This window comes from Microcebus murinus, chromosome X, assembly GCF_040939455.1.
Source record: "Microcebus murinus isolate Inina chromosome X, M.murinus_Inina_mat1.0, whole genome shotgun sequence".
In the NCBI taxonomy this organism is placed as follows: domain Eukaryota; kingdom Metazoa; phylum Chordata; class Mammalia; order Primates; family Cheirogaleidae; genus Microcebus; species Microcebus murinus.
The window spans coordinates 55755407-55778383 of NC_134136.1; the positions used below are offsets into that span (position 1 = coordinate 55755407).

At 38.2% G+C, this 22977-nt stretch overlaps 1 protein-coding gene across 2 annotated transcripts in view; it reads left to right on the forward strand.

Annotated features, from left to right (window-relative positions):
* OCRL (OCRL inositol polyphosphate-5-phosphatase) overlaps window positions 1–22977 on the forward strand; it is a 49162-nt gene that overhangs the window by 22676 nt on the left and 3509 nt on the right. For both annotated transcript variants that reach the window (XM_012750398.3, XM_012750393.3), the window contains exons 13-21: window positions 959–1068; window positions 2568–2703; window positions 7565–7675; window positions 8320–8485; window positions 8750–8985; window positions 17214–17237; window positions 20664–20780; window positions 21680–21764; window positions 22424–22551. In XM_012750398.3, the coding sequence (XP_012605852.2) occupies window positions 959–1068; window positions 2568–2703; window positions 7565–7675; window positions 8320–8485; window positions 8750–8985; window positions 17214–17237; window positions 20664–20780; window positions 21680–21764; window positions 22424–22551 (1113 nt within the window). The remainder of the gene's footprint in view (window positions 1–958; window positions 1069–2567; window positions 2704–7564; window positions 7676–8319; window positions 8486–8749; window positions 8986–17213; window positions 17238–20663; window positions 20781–21679; window positions 21765–22423; window positions 22552–22977) is intronic.

Consider the following 22977-nt stretch of genomic DNA (forward strand, 5'->3'; position numbering starts at 1 on the left):
CTGAGCAACAGCTAAGAGGTAAAAGAGGGAGGCCCTGTGAGGGGGATTGGGAAGCATAGAAAAGAAGTCTGTCTGGGATGAAGAGCATAGGCTATGAGTTAATGGGAACTGGTTGATAAGTAGGAGCAAGCTGGTATATAGCTGTTAATGTTAAAACTTATGGAAAAACTTTGATTCTATAACATTTATTTAAAACCTGATAGTCAGGAACCTATATTTGAGGCAGTAAATTTGTCTTAGAACCTGGCATTTGACTTGAATTTTTACTTCAACATATGGATACTGGCTGCTAAAAGAAAATGTTTTGACTTGATTTGAATGTATTTAAATCTTTATGAGAGCCTTTTTGACCCTCAGACATAGTCAGAATTCAAATATCTTGCAGTAGAATTATTTTTGAGTGAGCCTTTCTTGGCGGTGTCTACTTTCACACTGTGGTTGGCTGGCTGATTTCTTTGCCTTTCTTTCTCTATCCTGCCTCCAAAAGGGGTACAGTTGGAATAAATTCTGAGTCTTATGTAACTCTGGTAAAATACTTGAGTGAGATAACTTTCAAAACAATTTGTAACTATTCACCGAATTTGGTTTATGGAATTATGCGTCTAACATTTGTGTGCTTTTTTTGTTTTTAAATGAAAATTGTGCTGGGTGATTCCCTCCCAGCTCCAAGGAACTTATGACTATTCAGATTTCATTTTTCCATTTTATCCCTGGCCACTGTAGCAACAAAAAACTTAGTGATGTACTATTAATGAATATCCTATCTGATGGTAGTTTAGATGCCATAGGAATACTGAGATTTAATTCATAAGGCACAGAAATTTTCTGTGTGTACTCTCATAGTTGTAAAGGCTATAGAACTGGATACTTAGAAATGGGGAAGTGGCTCATCAATTTGATTGTCAGTTATATTAAGATGGTGTTACCCTGCTTATGTGATGTTTCTTTCTATCTGTAGCTAAATATTCAGCGCACACAGAAAAAAGCTTTTGTCGACTTCAATGAAGGGGAAATCAAGTTTATCCCCACTTACAAGTATGACTCTAAAACAGACCGGTGGGATTCCAGGTAAAGTAATAAGAACTTTCTCACAGAATAGGTTAAGGCTTGATCTTATTTTTCTTTCCATATTGATTGATAAGGGGCTAGGAATTTTAGGTCATGGTGTAAGCAGATATGAAAACCTAATGGCTCAGTACTATTATAAAAGAGTTTTTCCTTCATGTATACTCAAAGGTGAGCCTATCTTAGGAAAGTACTACTTATATGTCAGGGCTATTGAAGCTTCATGAGCTGTCTGCAATGCCTTGTTTCTCTCACCTTAGCAGACTTGCTTAGATTTTTGCCTTCCTTATCTTGCCCCTATTTCTTACCTATTGCCCTGTTCTGGCTCTTTTTTTTCCAAACTGCTTCTCACTATTACTCAGGATAGCAGAAGATGAAAGCAAAGAGCCATGAAAGGTTCTTCTAGCACAGTAGCTCTCAATCCTGAGAACACACTAGAATCTCTTGGGAAGCTTTTAAAAATATTGATGCTGAAACCCCACATCTGCCACTGCTGGAAAACACTGAGAACCACTGTCTAGTAGGCCTTTTGATTTCTAATAGCCTAGTAAAGTGTTCTTGTCACTGAGTTCTTGGTAACTATTAATATTTGTCCTCTACCTGCTATGTGTTTGTTTCTTATGGTTTCCTAGCTGGCTGAGCACAAAAATTGGAAAAAGAAAGAATCCCAGGGCATATTCAGCTGCTTCAGACTCTGAGAGCACTAGGGTGGGGAGTAGTCTGTTTATACTCCTATTCTCTGAGGGAGCTGGTCAGCAAGTGAAAAGTGACACTGATAGATCTTGTACACTTTGCCTTGTTTCTTTCACTCACCTGACTTGAGAATCAACTGAAGAGCTACTGATAAGAAATATTTGTGTCACCTGGATCAGGTGTACAAAGTGTTGCTTATTTTAATAGAATGATGAATAGGGTTTTTCTCCCTACCCTTCGTATCCTATGGGCTGTTTGCTCAGACTTGCGTGCTTAGATGTTAGTTAATCTCTATAAGAAGAAGGCTAGACTGGTCTCTAAAAGTCCAGGCTTAAAGGAGAATCTCTACTGTTATTCCTCTCCAGAGATTAAGCCCAGTCTAAGAATAGAGGATTGGGGTTTTAGACTTGATGAATTATCTATCTGTTGTGAAGTGTCATTGAAGTTCATAGAACAAAGGAAAAGGAAGTGTTCAGAATATCATCCTGTCCTTTTGAGGATATTTTAAGAAGGTACTATTATATTTTCCCCTGTGGTGACATTGTTGAAGATGTAATCCTAATCTTAGGAGAACTATTTATTTATTCATTGAGCACCGACTTTGCTCCAGATACTATGCTGGGTGCTAGGAGTTCAGTGGGGACTGTAGTCCCTTCACAGAGCTTGCAATAAGGTAAAGTAGCCGGTAGGTAAGGAGAAGTACACAGTTCTTTGGGAGCATATAACAAGAGGGCCTAACTCAGATCTAAACCAGTGTGATGGGTTCTTGTGTGGTATGTTTTCTTTATAACTCATTTCTTTATTTTCAGTGGAAAATGTCGAGTTCCAGCCTGGTGTGACCGAATTCTTTGGAGAGGAACAAATGTTAATCAACTTAATTATCGGAGTCACATGGAACTGAAAACCAGTGACCACAAGCCTGTTAGTGCCCTCTTCCATATTGGGGTAAGCACTTGTTTGTTCATTCATTTGTTTGTGTGTTAAATATCTATTACTAGAGCATTATTTAGACTCAGAACAGATCAGTAATTCAGTGAGCCATAAATGTTCCGTAACCAAGGCCCTCCACCTTCCCAAATGCTGATCATATAGCTCTTAACACTCCAGGCCTTTTAGTGACACAGATTTTTCTCATGGTAGATTGTGGTTGGGTGGTAATCTAAGCTTCCTAAAGTCAGTATGCCTAAAGAACCATTAAAAGCTAGATTTTAAAGGATGAGTAGCTTTTCATAAGACAAATAGCAAGGAAAAGAAGCACGGAGAAAAAGGCGGTGAGGGTTCCGGGTGAAGGGGTGGGGACAGCAGGAACAAAGGCACAGACTGATCAGAATACAACCAAATCTGTATATTACCTTAAGTGGTGTAGTGTCATCCCTACTATAATGAAGTTTTCCCGTCCAGGAGCATAGGTTTTTCTTTATTTTCTTTAATTCTATTGAATCCTGGGCTGAATTAATAGCCAGTTATTTAAGTTTTTGTCTCTATTATGAATAACATTTTTCACATTGTATTTTAACTGTGTGTTATTAGCATGCAGGTTTTATCTTATATTAATAATCTTGCTCATTTAATTTATTACAGCCAGTACATTTAGGTTATTTCATGCAGATTTTCCAGACATATGGTAATATTATCTGTCAGAACATATATAGTGCGGTGCTTAATAGGATTGACTTAGTGGTAGACTTTTTGGATTTGCATCCTAGCTTAACCACTTTCTAACTGTGCAACCACAGACAATTTATGTAATATCCCTGTGCCTCACTTTCCTCTATAAAATGTGGGTAATTACAGTGCCTACTTAAGAGGATCAATGAGTTTGAACATGTGAAGAGCATAGTAGAATAGGTTTCTTTCTCCCATGTGTATGCTGATTTTTTGGGCTTCTGAGATAGGTATCACCAACGTGTCTTATCCTGCTCCTGTTTTAAAGAAGAATGATTTTGGGGCTTTTCATTGAAGAACAAAATTAGTTCTTGGTCTTAGAATAGATTTTAAATTTTATCAAGACAGTCTTGACTTTTGTCTATTTTGAAATTTTAAAATAATAATAATGATCAATAAGAGTAAGAATTCCTCAGGTAGCAGCTAGTAGCTGTGTGCCAGGGACTGTGCTAGGCAATTTGCATACATCTCGTTTACTCCTCACAACAATGCTTTGAGTTAAAGGTAGTTGACCCTTGAACAACACGGGTCTGAACTGCACGGTTCTACTTATACATAGACTTTTTCAACCAAAGACAAATGGAAAATACAATATTCACAGGATACAAAACTCCGAGTGTGAGGAGGGCTGACTTTTTGTATCCTTGGGTTCTACAGAGCCAACTGTGAGACTTGAGTATATGCGGATTTGGTTATATGCAGGCAGTCGTGGAACCAATCCCCAGTGTTTACTGAGGGACAACTGTATTTCCCATTTGACAGATGAGCAGTTGGAGAACCAGCAAGTTTAAATAACTTCTTTAAGAGCATTAAACTAGAAGGAGATATGAGATTCAAACCTTAACTCTGCTTAACTGTCAACCCTATGCTCTTTCCACTACCCTAGAATGCCTCTATAGTTCTAAAGTACTTATTGACTAAATATACCTTCAGATACTACTTATAGCCCATCTAATTTCTAGTTTGTGGTTGGGGGCTGTCTTCTTTTTTTCATTTGATTCTCTTAACCCATTTTAAGGAGCCTAAAACCCTAACCTCTTTGGTTTATCAGCTATACTTGGCTCTTTTTTTTTTTTTTTGTATTCATTTTCAGAGCCTTGGAATATTTTTAATACTCCAAGACACGTTAATCCAGAACTCCCAGTGGGATCTTTAAAACCTTTGTGGGCTTCCTATATATTTTTGTATATCTCTTAATAAAGATTTATCTTTCTAGTTTTTAATGATTTTTAAATTGTATATCAATTCAAAAGTGCTTTTTCTTTAAAATAAAAATTTAAAAGCAGAATTTATAGATAAAGCTAAAGTTCTTTAATCCTTGTTGTCTCCTATTCTCAACTTTGCCTAAACCCCCACTCCCCAGCCAGACCACTACCTTTATGAGTTTATATCTTGTTATACTAATGCTATCCAATAGAGCTTTCTGTGATGATGGAAATGTCCTATAGCTGTGCTGTCCAGCCCAGTAGCTACTAGCTTCAGGTGGCTATTTAGCACTCGAAATATGGCTAGTGTGACTGAGAACTGATTTTTAATTGTATTCAATTTGAAGTAATTTAAATTTAAATGTTCCTATGTGGCTAGTTGCTATTGTATTAGACAGTTCTCAACCTTTGCATATGCTTTTCTGTTTACCCATAGACAAAATGTTATTTTGTATGTAGGTCTGTATATGTCATAAATGGTCTCGTATATATGTGTTGGTCTGAAACTTTTTTTTTCTTTAATTCAGTGGTGTGTCTTGGAGTGCTATCCATGTTATTACATGAAGATCTAGCTCATTGTATTAATACTTTTTTCTGAATTCCTAATTTTGTCAGTAATTTCCTTTTCTAAAATGGATATATCAGGTGGTGAAATTCTTTGGGGTTCCCCCCACCCCGCATTATCTTTGATGTGCCATAAGTGCTGTGATCATAATAACCTGCTGAGGAAAGGTTTGATTTTATTGAGTAACCACTCCATATTTTGGACTCTGGGCATGCTATGATTAGCGGCTTTAAAAACCACATTACATTTTCACCACCATTGGCACCAATAACTGTTAACAAAGGAGCCAAGTGCACCATGGCCAGTTAATTTCAAAAGACTTTCTGTGGGCTGGCTGAGATTAAGCTGAGATAGAGTTTCACCCCTGCACTTGGTACTGTGATCTGCTGCATTGGTTCTCAGACTTCAGTGGACATAAGAATTGCCTAGAGAGCTTTTAAAAAAGTGTAGATGCATGGGCCCCTCCCCTGGAGATTGTGATTAACTGGCCCAGGCAGCTATACTTTTAAGACATACCGAAGTTTATTCTGTCATATACCTAGTATTTTGGAAAGGATCGTAACACTAGCAGTCCATAAGTTACCTTCGGTATTAACTGTGACAGTGAGCAAGTTTGTTGATCTTTTATATCTTGATGTTCTCAATTATCAGGAAAAAAAAATCCCTTGCTTTGGTAGCCTTGTAGGTTGTGAAAATAAAGAGACATATATAAAATACATTTGGAAGTAAAAAGTCACAAAATTTTATAAAAGTATAAAATTCATCTTAACCTAACACTATAGTATGGACCCTGGTGACACTAAAATAATTGCTTGTCCCTCGGTTCTTTAAGAGTTACAGTTCAAATATGTGAAAGTCTGAGGCACTTGATTCAGCTTTGATGTTATTATTTTCCACATCTGTTTATAACCTTTGCGGCATATATTAATCTTTTTATTTTTTTAACATGGATTTTTGTGAAGTTTTCTATTCTAAAAAAGAAACTGATGTCCCAAGTTAAAATTCTGTGTTAATTATGTTAATCTTTGGCATCAATTTGTATGGACTTTTAATATTAAAAAACACAGCTATATCAGGAAGCTGAAAGTGCTTTGTCAGGTGGGAAATTTTTTGATCTATTCGTTGAGATGATTTGTTTGTCTGTTGTCATGGTTTTACTCTACTCTAGGACATTTTGTGTCAGCTGTTTTCTAAAATGGCCATAGGTTCCATTTAGTAACATGCCTTTGCTATTATATAATCTGAGCAATGATATTATGATTCTTGGCATTGTGCCTAGCAGCTAATAGAGTTAAATACTTTAATCATATTTTCTGCTGTTTCACTATTTTATGATGATTATTAGAAATAGTAATTGGTATGTTTTGACTCTCATTTTGTGCAATGCAAGAAATCACTTTTACCACAACTGTCACATTTTCTCCACCACCAAATGACTTAACAGTGGAGCAAACGAATATTCTTTTTTTTTAATTTTTTCCCAAATTCTGTGGGTACAAATATTGTTAGGGTTACATATCTTGCCCCTGCCCCCCTCCCCACCCCACTCTGCCAGAGCTTCAAGTGTGTCCAGTCTTCAAGTGGTGTGCCCTGCACCCACCATGAAAGTGCGTACCCTTCCCCTTCTCCCCCCTTCCACCTGTCTCACTCTGTGGCCTGGGCTAGAGTGCAGTGGTGTCATCATAGCTCACTGCAACCTCAAACTCCTGGGCTCCAGCAATCCTCCTGCCTCAGCCTTCAGGTAGCTTAGACTATGGGCGTATACCACCATACCTGGCTAATTTTTCCATTTTTAGTAGAGACGAGGTCTCGCTCTTGCTCAGACTGGTATCAAACTCCTGTGCTCAAGCAGTCCTCTCGCCTCAGCCTTCCAGAGTGCTAGGGTTACAGTCATGAGCCACCACACCTGACCTTGCCAAGCTTCTTAACATAGAAGTTTAATTTTCCAAGAAGTTAGCCAGTTAACCTTACCTTTACCTTAAAGTATGTGCTTCTATAATACTTTGTTCAATTTATGTTTGCTTTACTGACTTTTTAAAAATTATTAGAGACTCTTAGAGATATGGACACGCTTGAAGCTCTGACTTGGGTGGGGCAAGGGCAATATACGTAACCTAAACATTTATACCCCCATAATATGCTGAAATTAAAAAAAAAGAAAGAAAGTAAGAGCACATAAAACTAAAATAAGGTTTCTTTCAGGTGAATGTTGTGGATGAAGTGAGAGATCAGAAAGTATTTGAGGATGCTGTTTGCACTGCAGTTTATTGTAAATGATTGCTGTAATGACCAGTTTTAAATTGTTAGGTAATCTCAAAGTGAGATGAGCTAGGATCATGTGAGACTAAAAGGAGAGTTCATTTTCTTTCAGGTGAAGGTTGTGGATGAACGGAGGTATCGGAAAGTCTTTGAAGACATCGTACGCATCATGGACAGAATGGAAAATGACTTCCTTCCTTCTTTAGAGCTCAGCAGGAGGGAGGTGAGCAAAAATACCTGGCCTCCCCATTTACTGCCCATTGTGGTTAGCACAGAGGAAACCATGGTGTTTAGAAAAGGCGACATGGCAAAGTAGTTAAGACAGTATGTGCTGGAGTCAAACTGCCTCCATTGTAATCCCAGCACTGCCATTTAGTAGATGCTTGGCTACAGGCAAGGGTCTTGCCTGTCAGAGCTACAGTTCCCTTTTCTGGAGTAGGCATGGTTGTAAAGATTACATGAGTCAATACATGTGAAGCTCTTGGAATAGTGCCTGGCACATAGTAAGCTCTCATTTGTTAGCTGCACTTATTTAATTTTTCAGAGTTGCTAGTTAATTTATATCTTAGAAACCAGGACTTGGTCACAGGATGAATCTGCTGGACCAGGGATGGGTTACCCTCTTAGAATGCCAGGAACGATGAGAATAGCCCATAGAAGTAGCGAGAGCCACCTAACTCCTCTGCTGGTGTGAGTATAATAATACATGAAAGTGGATAGTGTAAAGTTGGCTCAGATGGTGAATGTATATGGCAATTGCACACCTGGTTAATAATTACCTTATTATTCATATCCTCTATGGAATAATCCAACTGACTGACTTCCCCTACTAGTGATGCATGTTTGTGTCTGTCTGTTACTCCCCAGTTTGTGTTTGAGAATGTGAAGTTTCGGCAACTACAAAAGGAGAAGTTCCAGATCAGCAACAATGGACAGGTTCCCTGCCATTTTTCTTTCATCCCTAAGCTTAATGACAGCCAGTACTGCAAGCCATGGCTTCGAGCTGAACCTTTTGAGGGCTACTTGGAGCCAAGTGAGTTTTCCCTTTACCATTGTCTCTGCTGGCGATGTACCATCTCTTCATGACTCCCATCCCTTTGGTTTAACTTCCTGTTTTCTAACCACATGTCTCTTACCTTCACTGTCATTATTTTGGTGACACTTCTTTTGTGAGCCCAATCTCTTCCCCTTTGTTCTTTAATGATTTTTTTAGAGGACACTTGTTCTGTTGATCATACCCGTTTTGCTTTTCCACTGGAAGTCTCTCTACTACCATGTACCATCTCTTACATTTCAGATGAGACAGTGGACATTTCTCTTGATGTGTATGTCAGCAAAGACTCTGTGACCATCCTGAACTCCGGGGAAGATAAGATTGAAGATATTCTTGTCCTTCACCTGGATCGAGGCAAAGATTACTTCTTAACCATCAGTGGAAATTACCTCCCAAGTTGTTTTGGTACATCCTTAGAGGCTTTGTGCCGAATGAAAAGACCAATCCGAGAAGTTCCTGTTACCAAACTCATAGACTTGGTAAGAAACATCCTAAGACATAAACTTCCTTTACATATAATTTTCACAATACTTATGTGATGTCCTCATTATCTCTGTGCTTTCTCTCTTTTGTGCGCCAGGGAAGGGGCTGTCAAATAATAAAAAAGAATGTCACTTTACTCTAGCACTGCTTTGATTAGATTAAGCCTAAGAGGAAAGAGGGGAGACTAATCTGTAGTTGGCTCTTGTCAGGAATATAATAGATAATACTAAGCTCACCAAATAAGATTAACTATTCCCTTCTCAAAGTTATAATGCTTATTTGTTAAGCTCTTCATACTTTCAAGTCACTTCTATATAAATTAGTGTGTGTGTTGTGTATAGTAAATGGGGCAGGCAGTATTATCCTCATTAAACATATGAGAAAACTGAGGCACAGAGACATTAAGTTAGCCAAAGTCAGATACCATAAGTTAGTTAGAAATCTATCACCCAGATTTTCTGATTTACAATCTAGTATTCCTCACTATACTACACTATATCTAATCAAAGAAAAACTTGGCTACTTAGGGAAGGACAGATCTGTGATGGAACCTTGGAGTCCCTGCATCAGACTCCACAGGGGTGCTTATTAGAAGTACAGGTTCCTCTCCACTTACCTCTGTCAATGGAATCAGAATCTCAGGGTGTGGAGCCTAGGAATCTGCATTTTATCAGCTTCACAGATAATCATCATATATATTGAAATTTGATACTTACTTAATATGATTCACTTAGGAAAGGATGATTTTCCAACCCCTCCCCCAAGTCAAGCTATAGTATCAATGATCTTATCTTAGGAAGGAAGTCGTGCTTATTATCTTCAGTAACATAAATTGATTTAGTAACAAGTTCATCCTATTAAGAGCTTTTTTTCAGGTTGGGCATTGTGGCTCATGCCTGTAATCCCAGCACTTTGGAAGGCCCTGGTGGGAGGAGTTTTAGACCAGCTTGGGCAACATATTAAGACCCCCATCTCTACAAAAAATAAAAATTTAAAAAAGGAACTTTTTTTCTAAATGAAAATATTGTTGGATTTGTATGCAGATTTCTTTGGGCTATAGAAGTATATTCTTGGTCTTTTACCAAAGAAAATTAGGTGAAGTGGGAGCCATATACCATCATTACATTGATATTCATGTTGTTCCTTTTGGCCTAGCCAGAGCAAGTGATTGTAACATCTAGCAAAGAGGACTAGATCAACAGGCAGGCTGCTGGCTTGTCTGAGTGTGATCTGTTCTGTTGCCATGGAATTGATTTAGCTGTGACTCAGATAGCAGATTAAAACACTTACGTCCAGCCCCAGCATTCTTTCTTGGAATTATACTTGTTTCCCTAGAGCCCTCATGACTGAATGTATTACCTCTAAGAGAAAACCATTTTCTTTAGAAATTCATTTCCTGCCTTTCTGTAGTTCTCATGATAATTGTTTTTTCTTCTACCACCATATTTCTGTCTTTCAAATTTAGTATTTTACATTTTAGAATACATTCTGAATGATGAAGTTGTTTTCCTTTTTCTTCCACCCCTTCCCTTCATCCCAAACACTATCTCCCAGCTTTCTTTGTCCCAGCTTTTTATTATGAAAAATGTCAAATGTGCAGAAAAATTGAAAGAACAGTACAGTAAACCCTCATATGCCTTACATACATTTATACACAGAGATTTTTTTTGCTGTGCCATTTGAAATTAAATGATAATATTTTGCCTCACCACTAGATACATCAGCCTACATCTCTAAGAAAAAGGAAAAATTTCTATATAAGCACAATACCATTATTACACTCTGAAAGCTAACAGTAATCCATAGTAAATGAACATCTGGTCCACATTCAGATTTCTCCAATTGTCCCAAGAATTTCTTTCATAGCTGTTTTGAAATTGAAATCCAATCTGGGTTCATTTAGTATATTTGATGAGGTCTCTGTAGTCTATTTTACCATAGTACAGTTCCCTACTTTTTTTCTTTAATGACATTGACTTTTTTTTTTTTGGAGACAGGGTCTTGATCTGTCTCCTAGGCTAGAGTTCAGTGCTATCATCATAGCTCACTGCAACCTCAAATTCCTGAGCTTGAGCAATCCTCATGCCTCAGCCTCCCAAGTAGCTGTGACTATAGGTGTGCACCACCACACTTGGCTAATTTTTCTATTTTTTTGTAGAGATGGGATCTCGCTTTTGCTCAGGCTGGTCTCAAACTCCTGTCCTCAAGTGATCATCCCACCTTGGCCTCCCAAAGTGCTAGGATTACAGGTGTGAGCCACTACACCTGGCCAACACTGACTTTTTAAAAGTCCAGTAACAGTTGTCCAGTCAAGGGTCCACCATTTCCTAAATTTGTCTGACCTTTTCTTCTTGGTATTTTTTAACTTATTCCCTTTTTTTTTTTTTTTTTTTTTTTTTTTTTTTGAGACAGAGTCTCACTTTGTCGCCCAGGCTAGAGTGAGTGCCGTGGCGTCTGCCTAGCTCACAGCAACCTCAATCTCCTGGGCTCAAGCAATCCTGCTGCCTCAGCCTCCCAAGTAGCTGGGACTACAGGCATGCGCCAACATGCCCGGCTAATTTTTTCTATATGTATTAGTTGGCCAATTAATTTCTTTCTATTTATAGTAGAGACAGGGTCTCACTCTTGCTCAGGCTGGTTTCGAACACCTGACCTCGAGCGATCCGCCCGCCTCGGCCTCCCAGAGAGGATTACAGGCGTGAGCCACTGCGCCCGGCCAAACTTATTCCTTTTTTACTCTTTCCTTCATCCTTATTTTCTGTAAACTACAACCTAGCTTTATTTTTGGTCAAAGTTGGTGGAGGCATTATAATTCTGTAATTTTCCCATATTCTGAGATTGGCCAGAAGGAGGTTCAATCAGCATAAAAAGTTTATGTTTTATATAAAATATATAATCAGGTAATTCCACCCTGTTTGTCCATAAATAGAAAATAGCCAAAATCATTAGTGGAATTAATGGCTCTCTAGGAAGCCCTTTTCCTTTTTGTGCACAAGTGATTGAGGGTTAAAGAAATAGAACCTTGATCTTTTTAAATTACAAAATTGCTGAGTACTTATTAAATTGTATTGCATAATCATCGTTAATTCTTTTAAAGCTTTTATTTTGTAAGATTTAGGGTTCTGATTCTTTTCTCACTCTGTTTAATTTCAGTGTTATTAACTTCCTGTATCTCAGTGATGAGGAAATTATCTTTACAGGTTGAATATCCCATATTTAAAATGCTTAGGACCAAAAGTGTTTCAGATTTCAGACATTTTTGGATTTGGTAATATTTGCATTATATACTTACTGGTTCAGCATCCCTAATCTAGAAATATGAAATCCAAAATGCTACAATGAGCATTTCCTTTGAGCATCATGTGGACGTGCAAAAAGTTTCGGATTTTGGAGCATTTGGATTTTGGATTTTCGTGTTAGGGATACTCAATCTGTATTAGTGTGGGGCAGTAAACAAGAAACCTAAAGTACAGTACCCCATCTTTAATACCTTTCTACTCTGTTTTGACTTGATTCTGACCTTCTAAAATGATTCAGTAGGTCTAATATTTGTTCATGTTTTTTTCCAAGACCAAGGATATTTCAAATCTCATGAGATGATGCTATTAATAATGGTACCTGTCCTATATTGTGTTATTTACTCTAAAATTTTGGTGAAGCCAGAAGTAAGTTCAATGTATGTGTTGTCTCTCCATGTACTGTTTCAGAAAGATTATTATGCCTTTCCCACCTCTTCCCACCAAATGCAGAATGAAATAACTGGCATAATTCCTTGTCATTCTTCCACCCTTCTCAATAACAGTGACTACTTTGCCACTCCTAGAATAGTTGCTATTGGCACAAGTGGGAAACAGAATTGACACAAGTGGGAAACAGATTAGAATCTACTGTTTGTAATCATCTTTATTCTTTTCCAGAATTAAGAAAGATTTTCTGTTTTATTAACTAGCATATTAAGTAGCAAATAATCATCAATATTTATTCATTACCCACTGGATGCGAAGTATTATGGAATTTATGTGAGTTCTTATAATTTAGTAGTGATGAAGGTATACTTGCATGTACAATATGGCTAACTCTTAGATCATGGTTAATAAGGAGTGTGGTTAGAGATAATCTGAACATTAACTACCTTTACTCACTAATGTGCAGTGTGTTTGGTAAGTCAGTATTTTGGAAGGTCATTTAAAATGAATGTTATGGAGGTTGTAATTTGTATTAACAATAGATTCCTTTCCTGTGCTGTTTACTCAGGCCTTTATATGCTATAAAAGCTTATTGATTGACCAGCTAATCCCTGTAAAAATCAATCTCAGAATCATCCTATTTTAGTTTTAATGAATATTTGATGCATGTTGTATTAACATAACTTAGAAATAAGTTCAGCACAAAAGAATGAAGTAAATTAGGAAAGTGATTTGGGGTTAGTCATAGAAGTATTTTTAGTCAAGTCCAAGTACTTAAGAAACATATGTTAATATATGGGGTAAGCAGGCTCTTCCAGGCATAAGGAACATCCTGAATGAAGGGTAGAAGGTGAAAGTGATTTCACCAGAAAAAGTGAAGATTAAGGATAAGAATGTGTAAAGCTGGTTAGGCAGGGTAGGGGCAGGTGATAGAGAGTCTTGAAGTCAACACATGAGCTTAGGCTTGAGGCAGAGTGCGTCTAGAACCATCAGAAGGCTTTGATGATTAGTATAAGGTTGTAAATTGATGTATTTGAAGGAACATTCCGGTGTTGCTTGTAGAATCAGCTAATGGAAAGGAGACCAGGCTTCAACTTACCAGATCTGAAGGGCATTTATTGAAACCTTAAAATTTGTACCCCCATAATATGCTGAAATAAATAAAAACAAAAACTTACCAGATCTGGTTTAGGGTTTTGGTTGTAAACAGAGATGAAAAAAGTTGAGGAATTGGTAGAGAAACCATATTTGCTTGGGGACATGTCCATTGAGAGAACAATATCAAAAAATTGAAATAAAGTAATAACTTGTTGATTAATTTGTCCCCTGGGATCTTTTCATTACTTTTTTACTAATTGAACTATCTATTTCTTATCCTGTTAGGTGTATGGTTTGTGTTTCTTCTCTCTGTATTTTATATGAACTAAACCTTTTCAGAACTTCAATTTCCGTGAATTTTCTGCTTTTCATTTTTAAATTTGAATCTTCCACCTCTAAATGATTTTTATATTATTTTAGCTGCATTTACTACTGGGAACATTCTTCTAAGAGCAAATGTTGCATTGCATTTGCTATATGCCAATGTTGCCCCACTGGGGAGATCCTGAACTAAGTTCTCTTTTTTAATGTGATCAATGCATAGCTTTTTGCAGAGAGTGGGCATTTCTACCCTTTAATACCAACTAAACTAAGTATTAATAATTGGTAGTAGTAACCTTAGTACTATCATAGAAGTTGGCTGTTTACTAATGAAGGCTAAGTGATATTTCTGTTTTCAAAATTGAGACCAGGATTGAATTAAATGTAATTTACATCTACTTTCTTTATACCTGTACCCAGAAAAGTAAACTCTCAATGTAAATCTCCTACCCCTCCATCAGTATTTAATCAAAGTCCTTTTGATTTTTTTTTTTAGAGTTTTCTCTTATATCCATTCATCTTTTCAAAAAAGAAATATATTATTTTCCATTATTAGTTAGGGTGTTTACCCTCTTCTGCTCGACCTACCTTGATAGCCTTTAAATGATTCCTTCCCTCTCTCCCTCTCTCTCTCTCTCTCTCCCCCACTCCCTCCCTCCTCCACCTCTATTCCCCTCTCCCTCTTTGCCCTTCAGTTTTTCCTGTTCAGGGCTGTCAGATTGATCTTTCTGTACTACTGTTTTGGGGCCTATCAAATCCTTGCTTAAAGGTAGCAGTGGCTCTCCCATGCCAGCCGAATACAATCCAAATTCCTTAACCTGTCATTGAAGGTCCCCTAAAGTCTGACTTCAACGTACCTGTTCAGATTTATTTCCTACTGTTTTTCTCAACATTCTCTATGCTCCCCATAAACTCGATGACTAACTTCCTAATCTCACCTTGCAGATTACCTTCTCTGTGCCTGTCTTTATTTCTGCCTCTTCCACTTGTAATATAACCTCTCCATCTCGACCTTTTTAATATCCCTAAGGGCCGGGAACCATTTATTGAAAATTTGTATTTGTGAGCTATAACAACATCAGACTGTAAATTCTGGAACCCCTTACATCAATCAACTTAGTTGCAAACCAGGGTCGGGGACAAACCATGTCTTTCTCCTTTATGTATCCTGCCTTGTTCTGGTAGATGGCCGCTGCTCAAAGAAAACTTCTTTGAGGGCCTGGTTTGGCAAGTTAGTATATAAAATCTCTGCCTAGTTTTATTCATCATATCATGTGTCACATGTTCATGGGAGGGAAAGTATAAGTGTATCAGAAAGGTGATTATTTATTAACACGTGTTCCTAAACTTTATAAGAGGTTGTAGTCCAACATTATAATAATTATATGTTTGGCACTCAGAATTTACTGCACATTAAAAAGTATTATAATTACAATACTGTAAGTACCATGTACCTTATAAAGCACTACCACTCCAATTATTTCATGTGATATTTAAGAGTGTAGGTAAACCCACAAAGGAATGTTTAACTTATAAAGTATCTAATAATACTAAAAACCTAATTGCCGTATATAACAATAGTTGGAGGGAAATACATTCAGCATTGCCACTTGGAATGTCCGGGAACACATACTACCCCTCAGCCCCTGTACATCTCAGACAGTAAGATTGCAGTTTCTCTTTTTACTTATCAGACCTGAGACATGTGATTTATACTTGAGCACTTAGTGGCCCATAGCAGGCCTGGGAGGAATCCAGTTGGGAGTTGCTGAGGAGGTGTGAGGAGCTTTGAGAGACCCATACCTTCTGCTAGCATACTGCTTGATTTTAGGCTGCTTCCTTGTAAATATTATTATCCCTGTTTTAGAGATGAAGAAACTGAGGCTCTACTAAGTTTGGCAACTTGTGTGGGATCTGTACAAAATTAATAAGAGGCAGAATAAAGATTTGTACCCAGGACTGTCTAACACCAATGTCTATACTCTTTCCATTAACCATGCTGCCTTGTAAGTGTGGTTATCTTACTGTCCTTAACTTTTATAGAGAATACATTCTCACAGCTTCTCCCTGCCTCTCCATCCAGGAAGCAATCATTGTCCTTTCTGAGTTGACTAAGGGAACCTAGGTGATGATGACTGGGGACTTGATCAGACCTAGGTTCTAATCCTAATTCTGCCACTTACTCACTGATAGTAAGTGTGGCCTTGGCAAATAATTTTACCCCTGAGCCTCGGTTTCTTCATCTATAAAATGGTAATAATATCTACTTTGCACATATGTGCAGATTAAATGACATTGTATGTAAGCACTTTGCAAAGTTCCTGGTACGTGGCAGATGTTCCCTAAGTAGTATAGTAGTTATTGTTGCTGTTATTATTATTGATTATAATAATACCATAAAAGACAGGAATATTAAAAAGGTACCTTCTTCCCTATCCCTCTTCCCTGCTTCTCTTTTCTCTTATACCCAATAGGAAAATAAAAAGAGGGGATAATGATCTTCTGATCCACAAAGATCTGAAATGAAATTTATAGTTCAGAGGAACCTTCAAATCTGGACACTCTAGGTGCTTTTGAGGAGGGGAATGCGTATGAGGAGATGGAAAAGGAGTCTGGAATAATGCTTAGGAGACTAGCTGTGGTGAGAAGAATGGCAGTGGAAAGGAGAGTAACCTTACTATCTCCTTCCAAATGACTACTGTCATGCCAACAGCCACATTCTTTCATTGAGGTGGCATTAGGATGAGGTGAGAAGCCATGCAATACAGTGAGCAGGGCCTGCCTTCAAGCAGCAAGTGAACAGGAAGAGACATCAGTGGGCACTTGGCTGGGTCAGCTGACCACTGCCAAAGGGCACAGAAGTCTAGGACTGCATGTTTCTTGAGTGATAATCTGAATAGACTGCACAGAAATTCAATATACATTACATAGAGAACTTTGCATACAGAGAATGTGTTACATTTTCAGCAGTCATAATTTATTTGAAGACTTCAAAGTTATTTATAGCATATGGGTCTGATAATCTAGAGAGTTCTAATACTGATCTGTTTCTAGTTCTGTAAATTAATTCTAATCATTTTCTATCTGTCACTGACTTTCTTTTCCTGCTCTGCTCTCAGGACGAAGACAGCTTCCTAGAAAAGGTAATGCAACCCATTGGTGGTTATGAGAGTTTCTCTCTGCTTGATTAACACTTAACTGTGGTCCTTGGAGTTTTTCCCTAGGCATTCCCATATCAGAGACTTCTGACTCGGTGAGAATCCCCTAAAGTCCTGCCAACTGTCTTTAACACAGTGAATGCCACACACACACACAAACAGAAACTTTTCCTTGTGGCCACAGTGTTTAATTACAAAAGTAGAATGAAAACTTTGAGTGTAATTTAAAGGTAAACATAAGTAGAAAAATAAAATTTATTGACTTCTATTCATTTAATCCACCTTTTTAGAATTAAATTGTCAATATTGTAACAATAAGAACATCAAGGCCGGGCGCTGTGGCTCACGCCTGTAATCCTAGCTCTTGGGAGGCCGAGGCGGGCGGATTGCTCAAGGTCAGGAGTTCAAAACCAGCCTGAGCAAGAGCGAGACCCCGTCTCTACTATAAATAGAAAGAAATTAATTGGCCAACTGATATATATAGAAAAAATTAGCCGGGCATGGTGGCGCATGCCTGTAGTCCCAGCTACTCGGGAGGCTGAGGCAGAAGGATCGCTCGAGCCCAGGAGTTTGAGGTTGCTGTGAGCTAGGCTGACGCCACGGCACTCACTCTAGCCTGGACAACAAAGCGAGACTCTGTCTCAAAAAAAAAAAAAAAAAAAAAAAAAAAAAGAACATCAACAAGTAAGATTTTATATATGCTTCACATGGCCCCAGGGCCAAAACTAGAGTGAGTTAAATACAACTCTCATGGCAGTCAATGCGTTAAGTATATTTGAAGTACAGGAAAGGTATTTATTGCACTACTCAAGTTTCCATATTTGTATTTTTGAAATGAGAAAGAGCTGTGGTGATGTACCTGAAAGCTCATGAATTAAAGGAGGGTACCAGTTAGCTAGCCTCTATTTCCAATGACAATAAAACCAGATTTCTGTTGCATTAAAAATGATTTTGGGTTAGTGATAATAGCAATTAATTACTGAATGAATACACAAATACAGTCAAGAAATAGAGCATAGAATAGAATCATGGACCTGAATGAGATCATAAGTGATCATCTGGTCCAGCCCTCTGCCTTCAGATGGGGTAAGGGATTCTCATTCTACCAGATGAGACAACCAAGGCCCTTTCAGTTGAAAAACTTGCTAAACTAACTCACTGCTCCTCACAGCAGGGGTGTGAGCTGGAGGGCACTAGAATCCAGGTCTCCTGATTGCCCAGTGAACTACCCCTTCTGCAGTACCTCACTGCCTCTCCGTTCACTCGGGGAGCACCCAGCTCCACACAAGGCTATCAAGTAGAGGAGCATGGGATTGATAAACATGCTTGAAGTACTTTGATAGAGCATCTCATGGGACCTCTCCACTTGGTGGAGTTTAATGCATTTTGATGATGGGGTAGGTATAGTGTTTTTGTGCTTTAGTTATTAGCACAAAGGTTACAAAGTGTGGGCTTATCAGGCACTGGCTGTGTCTTGTTGAAAGAAGACAGTGTCTTGGTTTCCCTCTGCAAATCAGAGTTCAGGATAATTTATGAGATTTTTTTAAGTTGTTTCTTGTGCATGATCATTCTCTAGACTTCAGAAACACAAGAATGACATTCTGTATTATCACACATGAATTTGAAAATGGATAGTGAGCAGTGTATATAACCTACTGACATTTTATTAACCTTTTAAAACCACTAAGGTCTGAGATAGCTCTGTTTCCCAGCCCTTCTCTGTTAAGAGCAGTTCATGTTCTGTCTTTTTATCTTGGACAGTGCCTTGTGTTGCTTTAATACCTTAGTATAGGAAAAGCTCTAGTTGGATGTCAGATTTTTTAAAAAGTGCATGAATCAGTGGTGAATAATTTATATATGGTAAGTTTGGAGACATCTGCTGAGGAATCTGTACATGTGTTGCATTTCATCCAGAAAGTTAGCATAGTGCTTTATGGACAGTGTTTTGGCTCAGATATAATGTGGGTGCCTGGATTTAATACTTGCAAATGGAAAGAAGTCAGTGGATAAGCCACTGATAGAAGTTCTGGCAACTATAGGAACATGAATATCAAGTGATATAATCCCAAGGAAAGAAAGGAAGCAAACTGTAAAAAAATAAAAAAATAAATTTATGTGGTAACCAACTGTCATGCTCCCTACAGTAAGAAAAAAAAAAGATTTTAAATGGTAACCAACTGTCATGCTCCCTTCTCTTCCTTATTCTCTTAGAAAAGCTTTAAAGGGTCATCAGTGCTTATTAAAGAACACAGTGTTAAGAAGAGACCTCCGCTCAGCCTTAGTGTACATGGTCCCTATGAAAGTAGTGAAATACTCATTTTATTTCCTTTAAAGCTACTTGGCTGGGAGTCATAGATAGAATTTACAGGTGGCACAATGTTGAGCAAGAATTTCTTAAGGTTAAACATACAGAATATATGACCTTAAACTGGAGATAGGGGAGAGAGGAGGAAATAAAAACTTGGTCATGATTTTCTCCACTGGGATTTTTCTGAAGGCTGCCTTTACTATTTCAAACCTCTTTTTCATATAATTTGTATTTGACTATATAAACATAAGACAACTGAGTTTATTTCCTAGCCATATTCAAATTCAAAGTATTCATTGGTCTAATTTATGTCACTTCTGGATTTTTTTTTCTTATGTTGTTTCAGAAGAATCTGATAGTAGAATGGTAGGTGAAAGGAGTAAAAGCCCATAGAAATTTGTGCTGAGCTATTAATATAGACAATAACTTTTAGACTCAGCCCCTAGACTTTTCATGGTATTTCTGGTTCTTGGTTTGCTATATTCGGTTTACTGTTTTTGGATCTTAATGCTTATGAGTTTTGGTGCCTTAAGTTTAGAACTTCTGTCAAACTTTAAGTATTCATCTATGTGGGTCTAATGTGGAAAATTCTCTTTAGTTCCTGAGAGCCAAAAAACCGCATTTAAATCAACAGTGAAAACAGTAGTAGTTATGCTAAGACCTGAAGGAAGAATAAGTTAAAAGTAAACAAAAATTTAAGGATAGACCCTGGTCTCTCAAAGTATTGTATTGATAATTGTAATTTAATGGTCCCACAAGTCACCAGTGGTGTGTAGGCTCCACTATTATTGTATCACTGGAGCCCTAGTTCTCAGTATCACCCTTGAAAAATTTAGACACAATGCATCTATGTGATAAACATTGTAAACCCAAATGAAATGTTGAACAATTAAGTGGAACATTTAGGAAAGGAGATGCTTTAGCTCTGTGAGTCAGTGTCAAGTGCCTTCTGACCAGGGGTGTCCCCAGTGAGAAGAAATGAAAAATCTTAAGAGATGAAGATCACATTGTACCCACATGACCAGAATTTGAAGGAGATTAAGTTACACAGAGAAGTCTTTATTCTGAGATCCCTTTGATTCTCATCCCTTTTCGTCTATTAGGAGAAATCCCTTCTGCAGATGGTTCCCTTGGATGAGGGTGCCAGTGAGAGACCCCTTCAGGTCCCCAAGGAGATCTGGCTTCTAGTAGATCACTTATTCAAACACGCCTGTAAACAGGTAAGTGACCCTAGACCTTCCCTACAACTTTGGAAGGTGTGCAAGTCCTGTAGGAAATTATAATACCTCATGTCAGCATAGTGTTTTTAACTTTCCCAAGCTCCCTCCACACAGCAGCACTGTCAGATTGCCTGGGCAGGTGAAAATGTCCCTATTCACAGATGTGACAGCTGAAGAATGCAAGCTAAGTTGTTTACCTAAGACCACGGTCTAAATGTAGTGGCAGAGCCAGGGCCAGAACTAAGAACACCTGTCTCCTGGCTGCACACTCTTTTCCCCTGGATAGCTTCATACTTAAGTCTATAATGCCTACTTTTGCTGTTACAGATTGTAAAGTCCAAAGCAGACTTTAAACCCATTTCTTTAACTTGGTCCTGATTTTTCTTTTAAATCCTATTTAAAATACTAACCATCACAACCCATTCCCCCCAAAAGGAGAACTTTCTTGGGATCAGATTGAAGGATAATATTCTCTTACCTACTGAAGAGTAATATAACTTGAAAGCAAGGCTTAATATGAGCATGCCATTTACTCCTTCCCCAGCACTTATTAGTATCAGCATTTTGAATGTGGTTATACTGTTTGAACTCTGCCTTATACTTCCTGTCAAGAGACTAGAAGTGGAAACCTGGTTGCCTGATCTAGCCATCTAGTCCCCTGCCTTATCAGGTATAGGCTAAAACCTTCAAAGACCATTTTCTTATTTGAGATAAAATTTCAACAGATTATGGAGATGATATAGGAAAAAGGTACTATTTTTTACACCTCCACTACTAATCATTAATACATATATCACCCTTCCCTTTTGCTTCCTGCTGCTATTTCAATCCCTGGGTTATATTCAGAACCTTAGGGGTGATTATCTTGCCTATTCCCTTCATTCTGATTTCTTTGCTAGGAGGACCTGTTCCAAACCCCTGGGATGCAGGAAGAGTTACAGCAGATCATTGACTGTCTGGATACCAGCATTCCTGAGACAATCCGTATCCTTTCTAATCAAGGCTTAAGAAGCTGGATGAGTACTTGGCCAAACTCTTCCTTGTACCTACATTTGATTTTACTGGTTTCATATTTATTTTCTTTGTAATTGTCTTTTATTATAAGATAATCACTGCCTATTCAGTTGCTTCTTAATTCCTTTCAGGAACTTTTGACCTCTCTCTGTATCAGGTTCTTATTAAAGGGAAGCAAGGGGTAGGTAATAACAATTTTTAATAGGCGTGGAACATAGCCACAGCACTGGTGCTGTTCTCCTTCAGGTGATCAATCACTTTTGCTACCACATGTACTGTCACTAAGGCAGGGAGAAAGACTGGATACATTGGCAGTTAGTTTATAGGATTGGTCTACTGTGAACTCCCATTCTGTAGGCTGTATTCCCCTGACTCTAAAATTTGGCCCAAGAGTCTTTGAGCAGTTCTTATTCCCCTGGCTCTAAAGCTCCCAAGAGTCTTTGACCAATTCTGCAACAGCTGAGCCTCAGAGTGCATGGACCAATAAAATATCAAACCACAGTTAGGATCAGTGTGTCCTGAATAGGAAGAGGGAAATAGTCCCTGCAGGAGCTTGAGGAAAAGAGTCAGTCAGGTCTCTGTGTGGCCTTTCTCCTGGAGCTCCTGTCCCTTGACTTAAGTTGATTCAGCTGGTAGTAATCACTCTGTGGCTGAAGCACTGCTTATTTTCCTGGAAGCCCTGCCAGAGCCAGTCATCTGTTATGAGCTATATCAGCGATGTCTTGATTCTGCTCATGATCCCCGGATCTGCCGACAGGTGAGTTTTACTGATCTAAGGATGTGGTTGATGCAGGTTCTCCCATAGAGAAATCACCAGTTTTACAAGGCCAGGTAGGCAGCCAGCTATGAGGTAGGATGGGTCTGGATCTTTTATTCATGGTGGGACAGCAGCATTGAGAGTTGAGACCCTTAAATATTAGGTTGTGTTATTTCCTATATTTGCCACCTTTTCCCAGTTAGCCTATTTCTGTTTACAGAAAACATAGTAAGGTGGATACCTCTACTCTAGGGTAAAAGTGGTGAAGCTGATTGTACATGGAAATCCTGCTGACATTACCAGGAAGGGTGGTTGACACTTGGGAGCCTTTCTTTTTTCTTCTCAGTGTGTGTTTTTAATCCTGAAATGATTTTGGTAGACAATAGCTGAGACTACCTGTGACTCAGACTAGCGAGTATTGGGAGG